General features: G+C 36.1%; 1 protein-coding gene across 1 annotated transcript in view; it reads right to left on the bottom strand.

Moving 5' to 3' along the window:
* LOC104465284 (cytoplasmic polyadenylation element-binding protein 3-like) overlaps positions 1-17,194 on the bottom strand; it is an 82,380-nt gene that overhangs the window by 26,100 nt on the left and 39,086 nt on the right. The window contains 4 exon segments of the mRNA XM_010078267.1: positions 378-467; positions 2,772-2,912; positions 2,915-2,929; positions 7,673-7,696. Coding sequence (XP_010076569.1) covers positions 378-467; positions 2,772-2,912; positions 2,915-2,929; positions 7,673-7,696 — 270 coding nt within the window.

Below are 17,194 nucleotides of genomic sequence, written 5' to 3'. Positions count from 1 at the left end.
TTCAGCACCCAGTGCACCCCAATGCTGACCTTGTGGTTCTGAGCGGGACCACAGCTTCTTGAGTCAGAATGCACAAAGCAGACTCATGCTTCTCTACAAAATACTGTGTACACAATACACCGCTGACTTCCAGCTATTATTCCTGTAGTTTCTACAATATGCAAACTGCAACAGAATCAGCACTAGGAAATTTCTGCGACTTGCCTCCTAAAGTAAGCCTAGTATAAATTAAGGTATGATTCAAGGACTCCAGGCTTGCTGAGGAACGCTTGTTGAAAGAAAGAAAATTCATCATAAAATCTTTTCTTTGTAATGGATTGCCACATTGCAGATGTAGTTTCCTTTTACCAGAACAGCCTCCATTTTAAACTAGTTACCTTTAGGTGGAAAATATGACTTGCTTTCTGCTTTGTGAGGCCAGTCCACCACAAGAGGTCCAAACCTACGAAAGCTGGCAGTGATCTCATCTACAAAAAACAAATGAGGCACCTTAGAGAGACTCTGAAGACTGACAGTGGCAAGGTAAAAATTCTTAATTAAAAAAAAAAAAAAAAGACTATTTTCTACACCTATTAAGAACAGTGAGAACTGCAATAATATACATAGAAGATGCCTAAATATTCTTTCATGTCTCTGCTATAGGTGGCTGCTTAAAAAAGTAATTTTACATTCCACAATGCAAGTTTGCAGCAGGATTAAATGCAAACATGATTTATCACAAGGAAATATGCTTCAGCTACAGTCTATTTCTAATTATAGCCACAAAGCAGGGTCAGATGCAGCCACATGGGACTGATGGAGGATCTACATGTCAGCATGGCCACTCCTTGTAGCATGCCCTAGAAAGAAAGTTGCATCAGGTCATGCAAGTCTGGGGATTTCACCTTCCTCCATCCCCTCTGGAAGTCTGCCTTGAATTAGCAAGTCATCTCTTTGCTTTTTAAGCTTCAATTTAGAAACACCATGGAACACACATCTCATACTATACTACAGGATAATTTTGTTTTACATGCAAATACTTCAGAAAGATGTATTTTAATTTATTTTTAATGTTCATTTTCTTAATGCATTTATTTATGTCCTTTAAAGAAAGAATTAGTTTGAAATTGTGTCTAATGTGGTGCTAGATAGATCAGAGTAACAATCCATCAGGAGAAAAGTTTGAAGACAAAGGCAGTGGTTTTCCAATTTTCTGATTGCTGTTTGAGATGTGTCCAGTTTATCTGACACCATGAGCTGCATGTCAGATTTTCAAGTGACTAGAGCCACAAAACACGTATTGCATAACTGAGGAGCTGAAGGAAAAAGGTGTTACTGGAGTAGACTGAAACCAGGACAGATATGGAAAAGCATAACAGCTCCCAAGTGGCCGTGTTACTTCCTCACATGATAGGCTGGGCATATATTTTGATACTGAGTAACCCAGCAACATTCACATCAGTTGTACCTGTTGGCCTGCTTTTTCTTACAGCTGAGGCTTCAGATTACCCAGCAGTCCCTGTATCAACAGTCCTGCAACTCATGATGTGACATGGGAATTGTATTTGAGCTGTTTGTAAACCATAAATTGGCAACTCATATTATCTCTTTATTAAAATTGCATGTGGTTTAGGCTTCAGTTCAGTAGATCGTATTCAGAGATCCCTGTCTTTCCATTGTAAGGCACCCACAAATTCCCTGTGTATGCTAATTGAAGCTAGATAGTGGTGGATTCCAGCTATAATATGGAAAATCCACCAAAAACTGTCATGACTGTGGTTTGGGAGTTGGGGCGTGTCGGGGCACATGCAAGTAGGGCAGATATTGATTGAGAAAAAACCGGACCATCCCTACTAAGCTGGTTATTATTTTGTAACCCTATTAATTGCCATACATTTGTCAACTGAACACTGCATATATGCTAGCTATAAGAGCTAATTAATTAAACCCCAATTTATTTTGGTAAGGACTGCATTAATAAAGTCTTTAAAGTCAACCACATCTTTTAAAAAGAACAGGGAAAGACTATGTCAGAGAGACAGTACCACTAAATTCCCTTTTCCAGCTTTCCCACTTTACATACACGGGAACACATGCTGCTATTGTAGATTAGAAGACCTGCGCAGAGCCACAAAGATGATTAAGGGAATGGAGCATCTCCCTTATGAGGAAAGGCTGAGGGAGCTGGGTCTCTTCAGCCTGGAAAAGAGGAGACTGAGGGGTGACCTAATTAATGTTTATAAATACGTGAAGGGTGAGTGTCAGGAGGATGGAGCCAGGCTCTTCTCTGTGACATCTAGTGATAGGACAAGGGGCAATGGGTTCAAGCTGGAACATAGGAGGTTCCGCTTGAGTATGAGGAAAAACTTCTTTACAGTGAGGGTGACAGAGCACTGGAACAGGCTGCCCAGAGAGGTTGTGGAGTCTCCTTCTCTGGAGACATTCAAAGCCCGCCTGGATGCGTTCTTGTGTGATCTGATCTAGGTGTCCTGCTCCGGCAGGGGGATTGGACTAGATGATCTTTCGAGGTCCCTTCCAATCTCTAACATTCTGTGATTCTGTGATTCTGTGTTTCTGTCTCCATCTCTTCTGATCTACAGTACCAAACAACATCAAGTAAATTCTCAGGTGTTGCATGGGGTGGTGATGTTTGTTTGTTTTAAATAATGCTACAAGCACTACAAGCAACATACCTGGGAAAATGCATTTGTTTTTATGAAAATCTGACCTTTTTAAAGTAATTATATGAAAGCAAATTCCCACATCTCACCAATGTAACTTATTCACAGTACCTTCATCAATGTCAGGAGGAAGACCTCCAACAAACACCTTTCTAGAATAGCGTTCCACTCTTTCACCATTCTGACAGCGTGTTGGAGAGCTGAGACCCGATGATAAAGACTGATCACCATGACTGTCGTCTAGGAAGCCATAAAGAGTGAAGACCGACCTGTAACAGATTTTGTAGTATCTATAGTTAACGCTGTTTCCTGGAGAAACAAATATTTAAATTAAAAATATTTTATTTTCCTCTTACTGTTTTGCTTTAACAGAATTTGCATTATAGGTACCAGCTAAGCGGTCCAGTTATCCAAATGTTGTTTACTAGTACTGCTTCTATTTTTCAAAGACTATATTATCCTTACAAGACAATAAACCTAATTTGACTTTAAAACAAAGCCTTGCAAATGGCTAGCAATGAAAAACAACAAGTTATCTAATGAAATTTTGTGTCACAGCTATAAAAAGAACCTTTGTTGAGATTCTTAGAGATTTAAATCTTCCATAACAGATCTTGAAGCAATGATCTCAAGGAGCAAATCACTCAAGCCATTGCACTGCAGAGCAGGACAGATTCTCTTTCAGATTGCTTTACAGGGTCCTAACCATAAAGGCTGCATCACTTCCTCCTCGAGTGAACAGAGGCCCAGTCTGAGTAGGGGGGGTAAACAGCAAAATAAACATAGAAAAGCTTTGTATTGTGGATAGTAAAACATGTAAGTGAAGCAAGAAGCTCAGATAACAAGAAAAAAAATGTTAAAATCTTATTAAATAAACCACAAAAAACTTGTACTTGAAAATAGTTGTTAGCTAGGACATCCTGTCAAGCTGTTACTCAGTGTTAAAACACCCTTTCAATAATGAATTAACAAAAAAGCAACATAAATGGCTGCTATTCAGTTTGTTAATGAAAAGGAAGAATTTATCTGTGATCATCTGATGCAATTAACTTGTTGCTATTACTGCGAAAGTATATACACATTATGTTAAGAACAGATTTATTAACCCAGAGGATAATGTAAAGCAATATTAAAAGTCTGTATGTAAGCAGCACCGTAGAACATGCCAACTTTAGAATTTAATAATTCCTTATACCCAAGTTGAAAAATAAATTCTGTAGTGTAGATAGATATATAAATGGGAACCCCATCTCCACTCTGAAAAGACTAATTATCCCCTCATATCATGGAGGATTGCTTCCAGGGATGGAATTATAATTAATTGATACAAACAGTTTATAGGGAGGTTAATTACAAACATAAATAGCAGGGCACATAATTAAATTCAAAGGTAATGGATCACATGAAACTGACTTCCAGTAAGACCTCAGGAAGAATTAATACCGTACTGGTATTAACAACACAGGGAAGTACAGGAAATAAAAACAGGAGCAAGGAGAAAAATCAAGACATGGAGGGGGTCACTAGTCGAGACAAGGTATATACTGAAAATATCAGTAATAGAGTCTCCAGTAGTAAAAAACAGATTACAAAAAGAAGCAGCAATCCTCTGTATGGAAAACAAGCTAACAAACAAAAACCAGGAAAGATATTCTGACTGACACAGAACACCAGCCTGATTTTTTTTATGAAAGAATACATTGAATGCACAATGTTGACAGAGATCACAGATGCAAAAACCCACCAAAGCAAAAATCCTACTGTGCTTTAAAGCACCAACATAAAAAACAGGGTAAATGCCACAATCAGAGAAGGATTTAGAAATGCTGCTCTTCAAAGTCTAATATAACTGGCTGTCAGAAGTGGTGGGTCTAGAGCATAAGCCAGGAAGGACTATTGATGAACATTCCATTAATGGACAAACAGGTCATGCACATATATAAACATACGCATTTTGGCATAAAAGAGAGCATATGCATGAGAGAAATGGGAAGGCTAAAATTGTGTGGAAATATCAAATCAGAAAACCCATTAAAAGTCACTGAAAAGTAGGAAATTTGAAAATATCCATAAGAGTATTACATTACTAAGAAGCTAAATAATCTTAATTCCCTCCCTCCCCCAAGCTATCTTCTTGTAAGACAAAAAAAAAAAACAAAAAAACAAACAAACAAACAAACAAACAAAAAAACAAAAAAACCAAAACAACCCCACACTCCGAAAAACTCAAACAAACATGAGCCATTCGTGGAAGTTGACATATCAAATTAATAGATACTAGAACAAGGTGTTGAACTAAAATACAGGTCTGCTGAGGAGGCTGAATAAGTGCTGAGTTCTGCAGGAAATAATAAAAATGCATAGCAGCTTAAAAACGAAGACATCACCTCTTATGCCAGATGTTTGAAAGTCTGCAAGCATTGTACTAATCTTAAGTAAATGCAAAAGATGATCTAAAACTTTATAGTTAAATCAAATACAGAGTTAAATGTATGAAGTATAAATTTACAATAACGGAAAGCATACAGACAAAGGAATGAGGAATGATTGTTCACTGTCTCTTCCAGTAAGGGGAAACTAAGTGCATTGAACACAATCAGTACATGGCAAGGCTGAAAGCGAGTCAAATTGTGGAACCCCTTGCCACAGGCTTTTTAGGATGCTGAAAAGTTTATGTGGGTTTAGAAAAGGCAATGAGCAAGAACAGGAGAAAAATCCATTCTGAAGTAATAAATATTGAGACATCACCTCAAGAAACTCAGAGAGGCAAATCTTTGGGAGAGGATTATGAGAAAGCATCGCTAAATGCCTTATTTTTATACTCCTGCACCCCTCCCTGGCATCTCTGAGTTGTCAGTGTAGCAGAACAGATTTTGGGCTGATTTTCCATAGCTGTGCTTTTATCAGTACCTGAAAAACTGGTTATAAAAGTTAAAAACAAGGTACCTAAAAGAACATGACTCAGAAGCTCTCAGCATGATACCTACAAAGAAATACTTCCCTCTTTACTCAAGAAAACAAAGGATCAAGTAGAGAACTGATAGGTTATGGCAAGCCCCAAGAAATTTCTGACCAGACCTCTTCTCACTGAAGATCTTAGTCACCATGACAGAAGCAAACACTAATTAAAATATCCAAGTATAATAAACATGAAATGAGTCCCTGCACAGATTCACCTCTGGGTACTCTGCATACTACCATAATGCAAATGGTAAAAACAATAAAAGGACAGATGAGAACATTTGATAAACAACACATCATTTTTTACAGTCTATTGTAGAATTACATGTTTCTTAATGTTAAGAAAGCTAAAAACAACATTATAAAATTCAAGGTAATGAAAAAGCATGAATACCAAAAACTTTAATATTGTATGAATAAGGCAACTCACAAAATCCCTAACATTAATGACAAGACACAAGCACACACACACACAGATCTACTGGTTACTATAGAAAAGCCTGAATTTCCCTTAGGAAACAATTATTATGGAGTGAAATATGCTTTTTGGTAGACTAAAAAAAAATTCTGAAAGTCCAGCACATTCAGAAACTATTTGCCCTGTATTGTCATCACTGCAAGTTCAATAAAACAGCCTACACTGTGTTCATCACAACTACTGCCACATTACTATATTTCACTCCTACAAGTAAACTTGGAAGAATAGTATCCAAATGATTCCCACCTCCATCCCTACTTTTGTGTCATTTGATAAACCTGGAAACACTTGCCACAATCTTATAATGAAACTAAAGTGTGTTCACATGCAGAGAGAGTATACAATATTACGTACTCTGCACACTTTCAAATTTGTTTTGGTATCATGAGAGAACTAAAAAAGTGTAAGTAATAGGATGCTTTCAACATGTGCTAATAATAGCCTGTTCTCTGGAAGTGGGGAAAAATAGGAAGGTAAGTTTATGCGGAAACCTTAAATCTTTTATTTTTGATCCAGCTATCAAATAAACACTAAAACAGTCAGCTTTGAACAAAATCAGTTCAAATTCTAAAATATAACCGTATTAGTGCAGCCTGTATGGCCTACTACCTCAGTCCACACATTTGTGCAAACTACAAGTTACTTATCGACTTGCTTGTGTGGCTAGATTTGTCTCCAAGCTTCTTTGCAAACATGATGCAAATTCTACACTTTGAAAAGTAATCAATGTCACATGCATAGCTGTCACAGAACATACATGAAAAAGAAGATAAAATTAAGTTTAATGCCAAAGTACCCCAAGCAGATGACACTGTCCAACTCTAATCCTTAAAAGTTGCAATCTTCACTACCTTCTCAATAAAAACTAGTTTGTGTAAGCTACAGCACAGTACATAAATGTAGGGTACATTAGTAGCTTTCTTGGTAGTCAGCAAGATTGTTCATTAATCTCTGAGAATAAATTTATATGTAGCAGTGTACATTTGTAAAATTTTTTTCAGTCTGCTTTTATTTTTTAAGGGTTGACTATGACAAAATGTGCTAAAATGTTTTATCTTTTCTATTATTACTATTATCAATATTCACTGTTGGCGACAGTTATTAGTATCGGTATTTGCAACGTTCTGCCCAAGGCAATCCAACGTTATACTCAAGTGTAAAATTCAATGAAAGGCATTTCATCTACGAAAAAAGCATTTTTGAAATGTTTGATGCACTAGTTAAACATCGTACTTTTACAAAAAAAACCCCAAATCTCAAAACAATCTTTTTTGGAACACTATGCATTTAAAGTAATAAATATGTGTCAAGAAAGAGTCTTAACATTCAGTCACCCTCCAGTCAGTTCACTAGTAATAGCAACACGCTTGAAGTTATCAGCTCAAGATCATAATTGCTTTAAGCTGCTATTAAAAGGGAGATGTTTTGCAAATTAAGAATACGAGATTGATTTATACAAAGCAAGTGATCAACCAAATAATATTAAAATTGGTAACATCATCTTATCATAAGAGAACTAAATATTTATTCTTCCCACTATTCAGCAAACAAAACATTTAGTAAATACTTTTACCTCTTCTCCGCCCATAGCTCCTGGCTGCATGTAAACACAGAAGAAAATTGTCGGTACAGCTGTCATTAGATTTAGCTCCAAAAGCAAAGAAAATGTGGCTTCTACCTCTTCTCTTTTCCCCTCCCACCAGAAGGAAAAGACATTCAAAAAGTGCAAGATGAAATTCAAACAACCCAAGACAAGATAAAAAGTTTGAAAATAACACAGCCGGGGCAGGGGGAAGGAATATATCTGTTGTGCAAGTTTTCTACACAGCAAAGGTATTTAAAAAAAAAATAAAAAATCAGGCGTATCAGACTTACAGTACTCCAAAATAATAATTTAGGATTATGGTTTTAAGAGGCAATAAACATCATCAACAGTAGTCCTAATTAAAATAATTCATTTTGCATTCCATTAATTAGTTGTGGAGAACATATTTTCCAATTATGTTTCAATTTAAATAATTAACCATCTGTAAATACAAAAGACCTACCAAAACCATATGCACTCAATAGCCAGTATTTTCAGATGAATAAAAAGAGATTGACAAAATGTCTTTATAACTACCAGAATTAATACAGCCTTTCAATCAGACATGCATCAATGGCAAAATCCACAACGTTGTACAAGTGCAACATATTTTGTGATATAACAGGAAGTGCAAAAAGTAGCATTTTTTGATCCAAAATTTTAGAATACCAGAAAATAATCTGGAAAACGGTGTCTTCTACACAGAGACTTCAAGCTGTCACAAAAGATACCTGTGGTCTTCCAAGGTAATCAAATGTGGAAGGCTAGGGATCAGGTAGACTTTTTCAACAGAACGTGAGCTTAGACAATAGGTAATACAGCCTTGTTTTGCTTCTTTCTCTCTTCACTGCAATACTATTTGTGTTCCTCCTCCTTCCCAACCCCATCTCTTATTTCCAAAACCAACACAATGCGTCTCAGTCCTGTCCTACATGTCCAGGTTTTAAGTGTGATTCCTCTAGCTCTCCCTACTATCCCACTTAGCCCGCTTCATCTAGTTCCCACTCCATCCTTCTGTATCCCAAGTGTCCTCTACCATAAAACCTTCTATTCTTCCCATTTTTCTGTTTCCATCTTCAAATGCGTCTCCTGAGGTGTCCCGCCATACCCCTCAGCTTTCTCTACCTACTTCTCTTTGGCCAGCAATTACATGACACTTCAGTTGTGGCTAGTTGAGAACTACTCATCTACTGACTAGTCCCCTGGCTGTCACCTCTGAGTGGTTTATGAGATGGGCTGCATGACACACAAAAGCACATATCCACACAAGATAACCCTCAAGGATTTAGAAGGAGTGACCTAACAACCCTTGCTTATGGAAAGGCAGAGGACCAGAACATCCCCAGTAAGACAATGTTGGCAAGAGAAAAAAAAGTTATGTAGACGAGGGAAGTTACTCTGCTGTTTAAAGTTACTCTTGCTCAGTTAACATACATCCTGGAAACTAAGAACACAATCAAGCAACATAACATTGCTTATTGTATACCAACAAGTAAACCACCTTCATTTTTCAGCTCATTATTTAGGCTGGGACTAAGTTTGGTTTTGCCCTGTTGTTTGTGTCGGAAGGTTCCAACACAAAAATGGATATAGCGTAATTTGTGTGTTAAAAGCAAACCATGTAAATAAATACCAGAACTGTATAAACAATTTCTGAGAATTATTATTAGTAAGGCAGGTGTTCTGCAATTTATTTGAAAGACATGAAACCAAGTGACCATCTACAGAAAAGAAAGGACTTTGACTAAAATATATTCTTATTGTCCTGGTTTCAGGCCAGGGTCAAACCACAACACCTATAAACCTAGTCTTCGTGTATGGTGAAATGTAGACATGAACCACATAATTCAGCTAGAACATCTGTGAGAGCTCATATGCAATGCCCTGCTGGGTAAGACCAATGAACCATCCAGACAAGTATTCAGTCTTCAATAGTGACACTAGAAAGAGCACGTTAGACTGGCCACTAACAATGATGTTTCTCTTCTATTACCTTAGCATTCATAGTCATTGGATGAAACATATCACGAGACACACTCTCATCTACTTCTGCTTAAAGGCCTTTTGTTAACAATTTGCTTAATGCTTTTTAGAACATGTTGATACTGTCTGCTTCCACAAATTCTTGTGGCACCAAGTTCCAAAAGTAAACTACAGAAGCACTTCCTTTTGTGGGTTTTAAATGGGCCTACTGGAATTTTCACCAATTGCCCAGCCAGTTCTAGCTCTATAGAACGTGGTGAACAGCAGTTTTGCATTCCCCTGCTTTTTTCTAAGGCTATGTCACATTCAGCTTCAGCCTTCTCCTCCCCAGACTGAAGTATTTCAGTTTCTTCAGTCTCTTGGTAACTAAGTACAGTCACAGTAGACACTGACTATAAGAACGAACAATTATAAGATCCAGAGAGAACTGTATTGTGGTAGTTAGCTATTTCAATAATACAAAATAAGGAAAAAGCATAGCTAACTGTGAAAAAAACAAAACAAAACAAAACAAAAACGCTTCCAAAGAGGATAGTAAAAACAGAAATAGATCAGTGAAACTGATGTTCATTATCAGATTCATTAGCTCTACCCAAAGCTGTAACAACAAAAAATTTAAAAACCCAGTTATGTGCTGTCACTGGTTTAACTTACTCCTGTGAAATAGGATTATTCCATAAGAAGGCCACAAGAACACTTTTCCACATGCTTTAGGGCTTGTACTGGTTTATTAGTCTGGTCTCAAATCACACCTGTAACTGGGCTGGCTATACTCATATAAGGCTTGTAGTATACACTGTTCACAATACCCTTCAGACAACAGAAAATAAAAACTGGTTACATTTGGGAAAAATAGGTATCAGCAATGACTACACAAAAGCTCAGCCTAGAAACTTGTATCATCTGACATGATTCACTAAAATGCTGACACAATATATCAGTACAAGAAGGCGTAATAATAACTTATAGTTCAATATCCCTGTGAACCAAGCCTTTGAAGTTAAGAAACACTTGCGAAAACAAAAACCGCCCTACTTCATCTCCTGGAGACAACGGATGTTAGTCATGTGAAACAATGAGTATCCACCCTAACAGCTTAATGTCTAGTTAAGGGTTCAATTTTTATGGATCAGAACCTGTGGGGAAAAGATCCCCTGGGAAGACAGCTAGCTACACAAGGGAGAAAGTCAGCAGAGGAATTAACAAGCTTGACTGAAACACCTTCTTAAAACATTTTCTTTAGTGAAGCCAATCAATCACATGCTGATATTTATTCATGTTACTATTACTACCATCACGAAAATGTTCTGTATAGAAATCTAAGTATTGTTCATCTACATCAAGCAGATCAAAAGCTTTCAGCAGCTTCATTAAGGCTTAATAAATAATTTGCAAGAGAGAAGTTTCTAGAGAATATTTGTAAATGCATCAAACCTTATTAAAAATCTGATAAGTTTATGGAGAAGCTGATGTACTTCCAGTATGTTCATACAGGAGATAATATTGCCAAATTAATTTGTCTTTTAAATTAGATTGTCTTTTAAATTAGATTCTAACAGCAACATAAAACTGACAAGCTGTGAAAGATCCTCTTCACAGATTTCAGCAGAGGAATGGACATGATTAATTTGTGCTAGAGCCTGAAGACTGCATGATGCTCCTTACTGAAGAACTCCGCAAAATTAAGAAACTGAAAACACATTTATTATAATGTTATTAAGGTATGTTGGACCATGAAAATAATATTTACTGGTTAGGCACACCCCTTAAAAAATTTTATTCTAGATGAAATAACAAGTCTAAGCCATAAGATCTGATAAGATAAAATAAGACAGTGACTTACAAATTAATGTCATCTGATCTCAGTGAGATTTCTTTTCTGATTTATTTTTCATTGCTTTATTGTAATATGGGATCAAACAGTTAGCATTTCAGGTAAATAATTTATGAATCCATACAACATTAACTCAAAAGAACTAGATCTACACTTTTTCCATATCATAGCGACAAGTCAGTCTGATCAGGTAATTTAAAATACAAAAATAAGTGATGCTATTTTTTTTGTATTATCACATTTTTATGGAAGAGTTAATAGAAAGAACTTTGAGATTTTTAAATAAACCTCTTTCTTCACTGTTGGTACATATCTTGTTCATGCAATAATGTGTCCACAATATCAAAGATACACATTTCAAAGAGATCTTAAAGACATTTCTTTAACTGACTTAAAATAGCATCATCTCCATGGAAAAAAAAAAAAAAATCAGCATTTCCAGATTTGAAATTTTGGAGCTAGAAGGGCTAAAGGAAAGTCTATTTAATAAGATGGGAGCCTCCTTGATTTATAAGGTACCAGAATCTTATTTCTAACTTGTAAAACTAATTTGCGATCTTAAGCAGTCTGAAGTTCAGAACAATACTTGCTTTAGGACACTATGAGTTGTTCAGTCATTTTCTAAGATCAGAAAGGAAAACATGTCAAGCTTTTACTTTTGAATAGCAAGTCTCTGAGGTTCTTGCAGACCTGGAAGTTTACAAGTGAATTACAATGCCAGTGAAAATGAATTAATGAACTGAGAGAAGGTGACAGAATCAAGTGTAATTATGCAATGCATCTTTGCTATAACAATATCTCTGTAGCACACACCTTGAACTCCCTGAAGAACTCATTTCGCTAAAATAACAAAAAACAAATGAACAGAATAATCTAGGAACTCTATGTCATTAAAATACACAGCCTGAGATCAAGTATTTGTGTGCATATAACAAGAAACACAGATGCAAGACGTGCACGCAACATAGTCAGAATTTCTATCAACTGATTTGAAGATATCCTTTGGGTCATAATAAAATTCTGAGATGAGACATCTGAATATTGTATCTTCGTAAAGTACTAGACTTCTTTTAAACTTTGAGACTCATATTCAAAGTTCCTTTGGGAAACATTCCTGACTTTGTTCATTTCAGTCAATCCATTTACTATAATGTATGTAAATAAAGTTTATTTACATCTTTATAATTTTAAAAGCTTTCTCAAATTACCCACGTGGAAAAATCACAGCTGCAATTCCAGCAAGACAAATCAAAATTTTTCTCTTTGATCACTCTGTCAGTCCATGCTACTCTGTCTGCATGGTCAAGGTTATCTAACTGTCAAAACGTGAAAAAAAAGGTCACTGAGTAAGAGCTAGGTAAGGAACATTTTATTTAAAAAGTGGATTTTCATACAGTTGGAGGCATATCAAAGGCAGCGGCTGAAGCAGAAGCAGTTTGAGTAACTTAATTTGAAGCAATCAATGCTAAAAATTTACATGCACATAAACATAGTCTAGAATTCTACATTTTTACAAACCAAAATAGGAGTCAAGGTTGACAAGAGCAGTTTGCATACAAAGATGAGGCCAATGCTTGAACCAGCATGAATTTACTGCATATAAAATACTAATTCTTGAATAATAACTTTGGGATTTTATCTAGATAAGAAGCAAGCTGATAAATGAACATGAGGTTATAAACCTCAGTAAGTCACGTGCATAAAAGTATGGGGAAAAGTAAGAATTGCATTTGGGAGAATAAATAATTAAACTTGGTTCACTATATTAACTTTTGGGTTCCTTGCCATACTATGTTTGTACTGAGCTTTATGTGCACAGAAATCTACTTGCTTCCAAAGAAAGTTTTCTATATATTAATCTGTTATTTGCAGAACACTCACCCTACTTTTTCAGGGATAGCACTTGCAATTATTTTTAATTTAGCATGATACAGCATTTGAGATTTGAAGGGTTATTATTCATCATGAACAATGCAACAGAACAGCTTGTTTAAGAAAAAAATGCTCTCTTCCCCTTTTTCCTATGGCTAGAAAAGCTGTTCACAAAGAACAAGACTTCTGTCCTCCAGTCTTTTTAAAGAGGTCTTTGAAAGAAAATATATAATCCAAATAGATTTGGGGTTTGGCATTGGGATGAATTATTGCTCATCTAAGAGTGGTTCAAAAGGTGGTTCTCAATTTCCAGTGATAGATGGCCTGGATATGAAGATGGGCGCTGCAATAATTTGGTGTCATTAGCCTCAACAGTCCCTTCTGGTTCACTTTTTTCCAATGCTAGCAATGCAAGCATTACAACAATCTCCCTGACAACATATACTGACATACACATATAGTTGAATCCCGTCATCAGAAAAATACAGTCCAGATGCAAGCTGTATGCAGTTAAGGCCCACACATTGAAACTCAAACACTTAATCAAACACATGAACTGCATTTGATACTCAAAACTGTTGTTTAAACAGTTTAGGTCTTCCTTCCTCAGGCATACTCAGCAGCCAAACATCCATGCAGAAGGGAAAGCTATTTTCGTTTACTTGTTTTAGTTAAAAAAATAGATTAATGATGAAGCTCACACTTCTAACAGCCAGACTGATAGGAACTTACTTCATAGTGCTTCCAATCTACCAAACCTAACTCTGGACTGCAGTCTCATCTCTTCTAGCATCATATGTAATGCTTGTGGAATAGCCTGGCAAATCTTGTTCTTAACGTTCCACAGAAACAGATGGCACTCACCCACAACAGAAAGGATCACACAAATGAAAGGAAAGCACATTGCTGAGGCGAGGCAGGAAAGTGGTAGGAAAAAAACACAAAACAAAAAAAAACAAACAAGAAGGTAGGAAAGAACTACAAAGTTGGATTAAAAGGAAGAAAACTTACGAAGTCTTCCTCTGCTACAAAAACACCATTCACTGATAAGAGGTACTACCTTCAGTTATAGCCAAATCAGACCTCAGAAAGTGCAGATGCTAATATAAAATTTGAAGGTAAGAAAGAAAAAACGCATGTTTTATTGCTCCCTCCCTCCTCCCCCCCTCCTCCCTTTTTTTTTAATTAAACAAGTACAGAAGGGTTATCAGCTAGCCTGCCTCACAGCCCCCAAGGCAGCATCAATACTAACTGCTTGTACAGCTGTTTCTGAAAAACTCAAAAAAGTTATGTATAAAGTGACAGTTCGCCCACTCTGGGACTCTTAAGAACCCTGCTGCCTTTGCAGCACACTTTATATCATTCATCTTTCCCTCCAGTTAAACAAACACTAATCTCTTCACAATTAAATCAGGTCTAGTATTGAAAACCTTATTAGTGCTCTCAAGTGTCTTTTATCCCTTTATATTATTCCTTATATGTTAATAAGCTAGTAACACATTCGTAACCCAACTTGCAACTGGACAAAAGAGCTCAGCAAATTCCTATAGGCAGGTAGCAAACTACTAGAAGAGACTGATGTCCCTCGAAATCTAGCTGCACATCTTCCCTGAATATTGTCACTACAAAAAACAAGCTTTTATTAGCTATTAAACTGCCAACACAAGATTTTGCAAGAAAAAAATAATTCAATAAACTTTCTATTGGGAGCAGTTCATTGCAATAGCACTGGCAAAAGATTTAAATGAAAATACTATTTCAGAAACTTGGTTATATCTAAACACTATATGTGTTTGAAAACAATACATCAGAATATAGGAAAAGCCAAGTATAATTAGCTGTTAAGGAGACAAGGTAATTTTAAAACCAATAGAAGTGTGAATATAAAAAATGAAATTGTTTTGCTGCCATTACTTTTTCTGTCATGGCTTGACAACTTCCCCACATAATTATCATCTATATTAATAAAACAAAAACATAAACTCTACACAAACATATAAAAAGGTATCCCAAACACTTGCCTTAATGTATTTTTCAAATCATTTTATTCAGAACAAACAGAACTAAATGACAGTACTGAAAAGATGAAAAGACAGTCAGATGGAGAGTAAACAGTACCAGACCTCACAGGTGACACATTTTCATATGGGACAAGAATGAACATTGGAAGCAGATGGAACATTTGAAGCCCAACAGTCACAATACAGAGGAGCTTTAGGAAAAACAAAATTACAGCATGTCACAAAGGCGTTTTTGTCATTTGTTGGTTTAAATACCTTTAGACTATACAGTTGTTACAGAAGTTTGTTTGGGATCCCAGCACTACATTTCAGTGCTTCCTTAGAAAGATCACACACCCTTGTTTATTCCCTGTCTCCCTTTTTCACCTGCTATACTTCTCTCCCACAAAAGTTAATTGTTGGCTTTCTAGAGTTCACAAGAAGTATTAAAGGCAGCTCACTACCTAGCACATAGGTAACTGTGTATTCATGCTGATCATTCAGTCCTGTTTATATAGGTAATTAAAAAGGAACACATATTAACTCAAGAGAATGTCCAGCGTCCCCAAAACAGAAGCAATGGCTGCAGAAATGTATGACTGCAAACCGGAGTGAATACTATCAAGAGAAGGGGATAGAGGACACCTCTGAGTTGAGTTTGGGAAAGCAAATTAACTTATTTTCAGGTTTTGCTTAGTATTGTAAACATAATTTTTAATTATTATTGCTAACATCTACTAAAAGTATTGTTAATAGATGGTTTCTCTTGAAGTTCATACATGAATTTACATAAATAAAATGATTAATTCCATTTATGCCACATTTCCCCTAGAAATTACAGTATCAACTGTATTTAATAAGGTGCTGTAGATTAAAGTTTATAAAAGTTGTTCTACTGTTTAGCTCAGTATGAATTACATTATTAAAAAGTTAACAAACAGATTACATTACTTGATTAGAAACACTATTTCAATTAGAGGAACTTCAACTAGAGCTAGTATAGACAAAAGCTACAGCTCTTCCCCTTTGCACAACGTTTCAAGTCTACATATTTGCATCTTCCTGTTGTTTAAATGCTCTCTAGTATTATGCTCAGATCACTCAATATTTGACCATTGCATTCCTCAATAGAAGACTGATTCTGATAGAGAACTTCAAGTTCCACTACAATATAAACATGCTTATACCATGTGCAACAGCTTGTGTATGTACACAAACATAAAGCCATTAATGACAAAAACAAATTCATAATAATTATGCATTTAAAAGCAATCTTTTCTATTTCAGTAATTTTGTTATTTCAGAACTCAGTGCTTTGAGATTATGACGTATAGCTTTGCGGAATGACGAACAAAAGGGTGGTAGTATGCTCTACACTAGGCCCTGCCAACTAGGCAGGTAACACCTTCCCTCAAACCAAACAATCCCCTTCAACACTTACAGCCAGTACCTCAGAACAGTCAGTCGGGAAAATGCCTAGTTTCAAGAGGCTGTAATCAATAAGAACACCAGTTGAAGAACAGTTGAAACTGTTGCCATAATGGATGAGCATGAACTATAGAGATGAACACCTCTTAGAAAACTTCTCCTCTCCTTACAATACATGAAGTTTTTCATTGCTATTGGCATGAGCCTATGTTGTCTTCCAGCTTTAAAAGACTGTGTACACTGTTAGTGAGAAATTGAGCTTTGAGTAATGAATCTTAAAAGATTATTACTGTGTCTTCACAGGAAAAGAGAAAAATGCTTATGTAGCAACGACTATAAATAGAATGTGATGGTTGGATTTCCAGATTCAGCAGACAGTGTTTGGTTTCGCAG

The sequence above is a fragment of the Pterocles gutturalis genome, unplaced genomic scaffold, assembly GCF_000699245.1.
Source record: "Pterocles gutturalis isolate BGI_N339 unplaced genomic scaffold, ASM69924v1 scaffold34968, whole genome shotgun sequence".
NCBI lineage: Eukaryota > Metazoa > Chordata > Aves > Pterocliformes > Pteroclidae > Pterocles > Pterocles gutturalis.
This window is presented reverse-complemented; position numbering and strand designations above follow the sequence as displayed.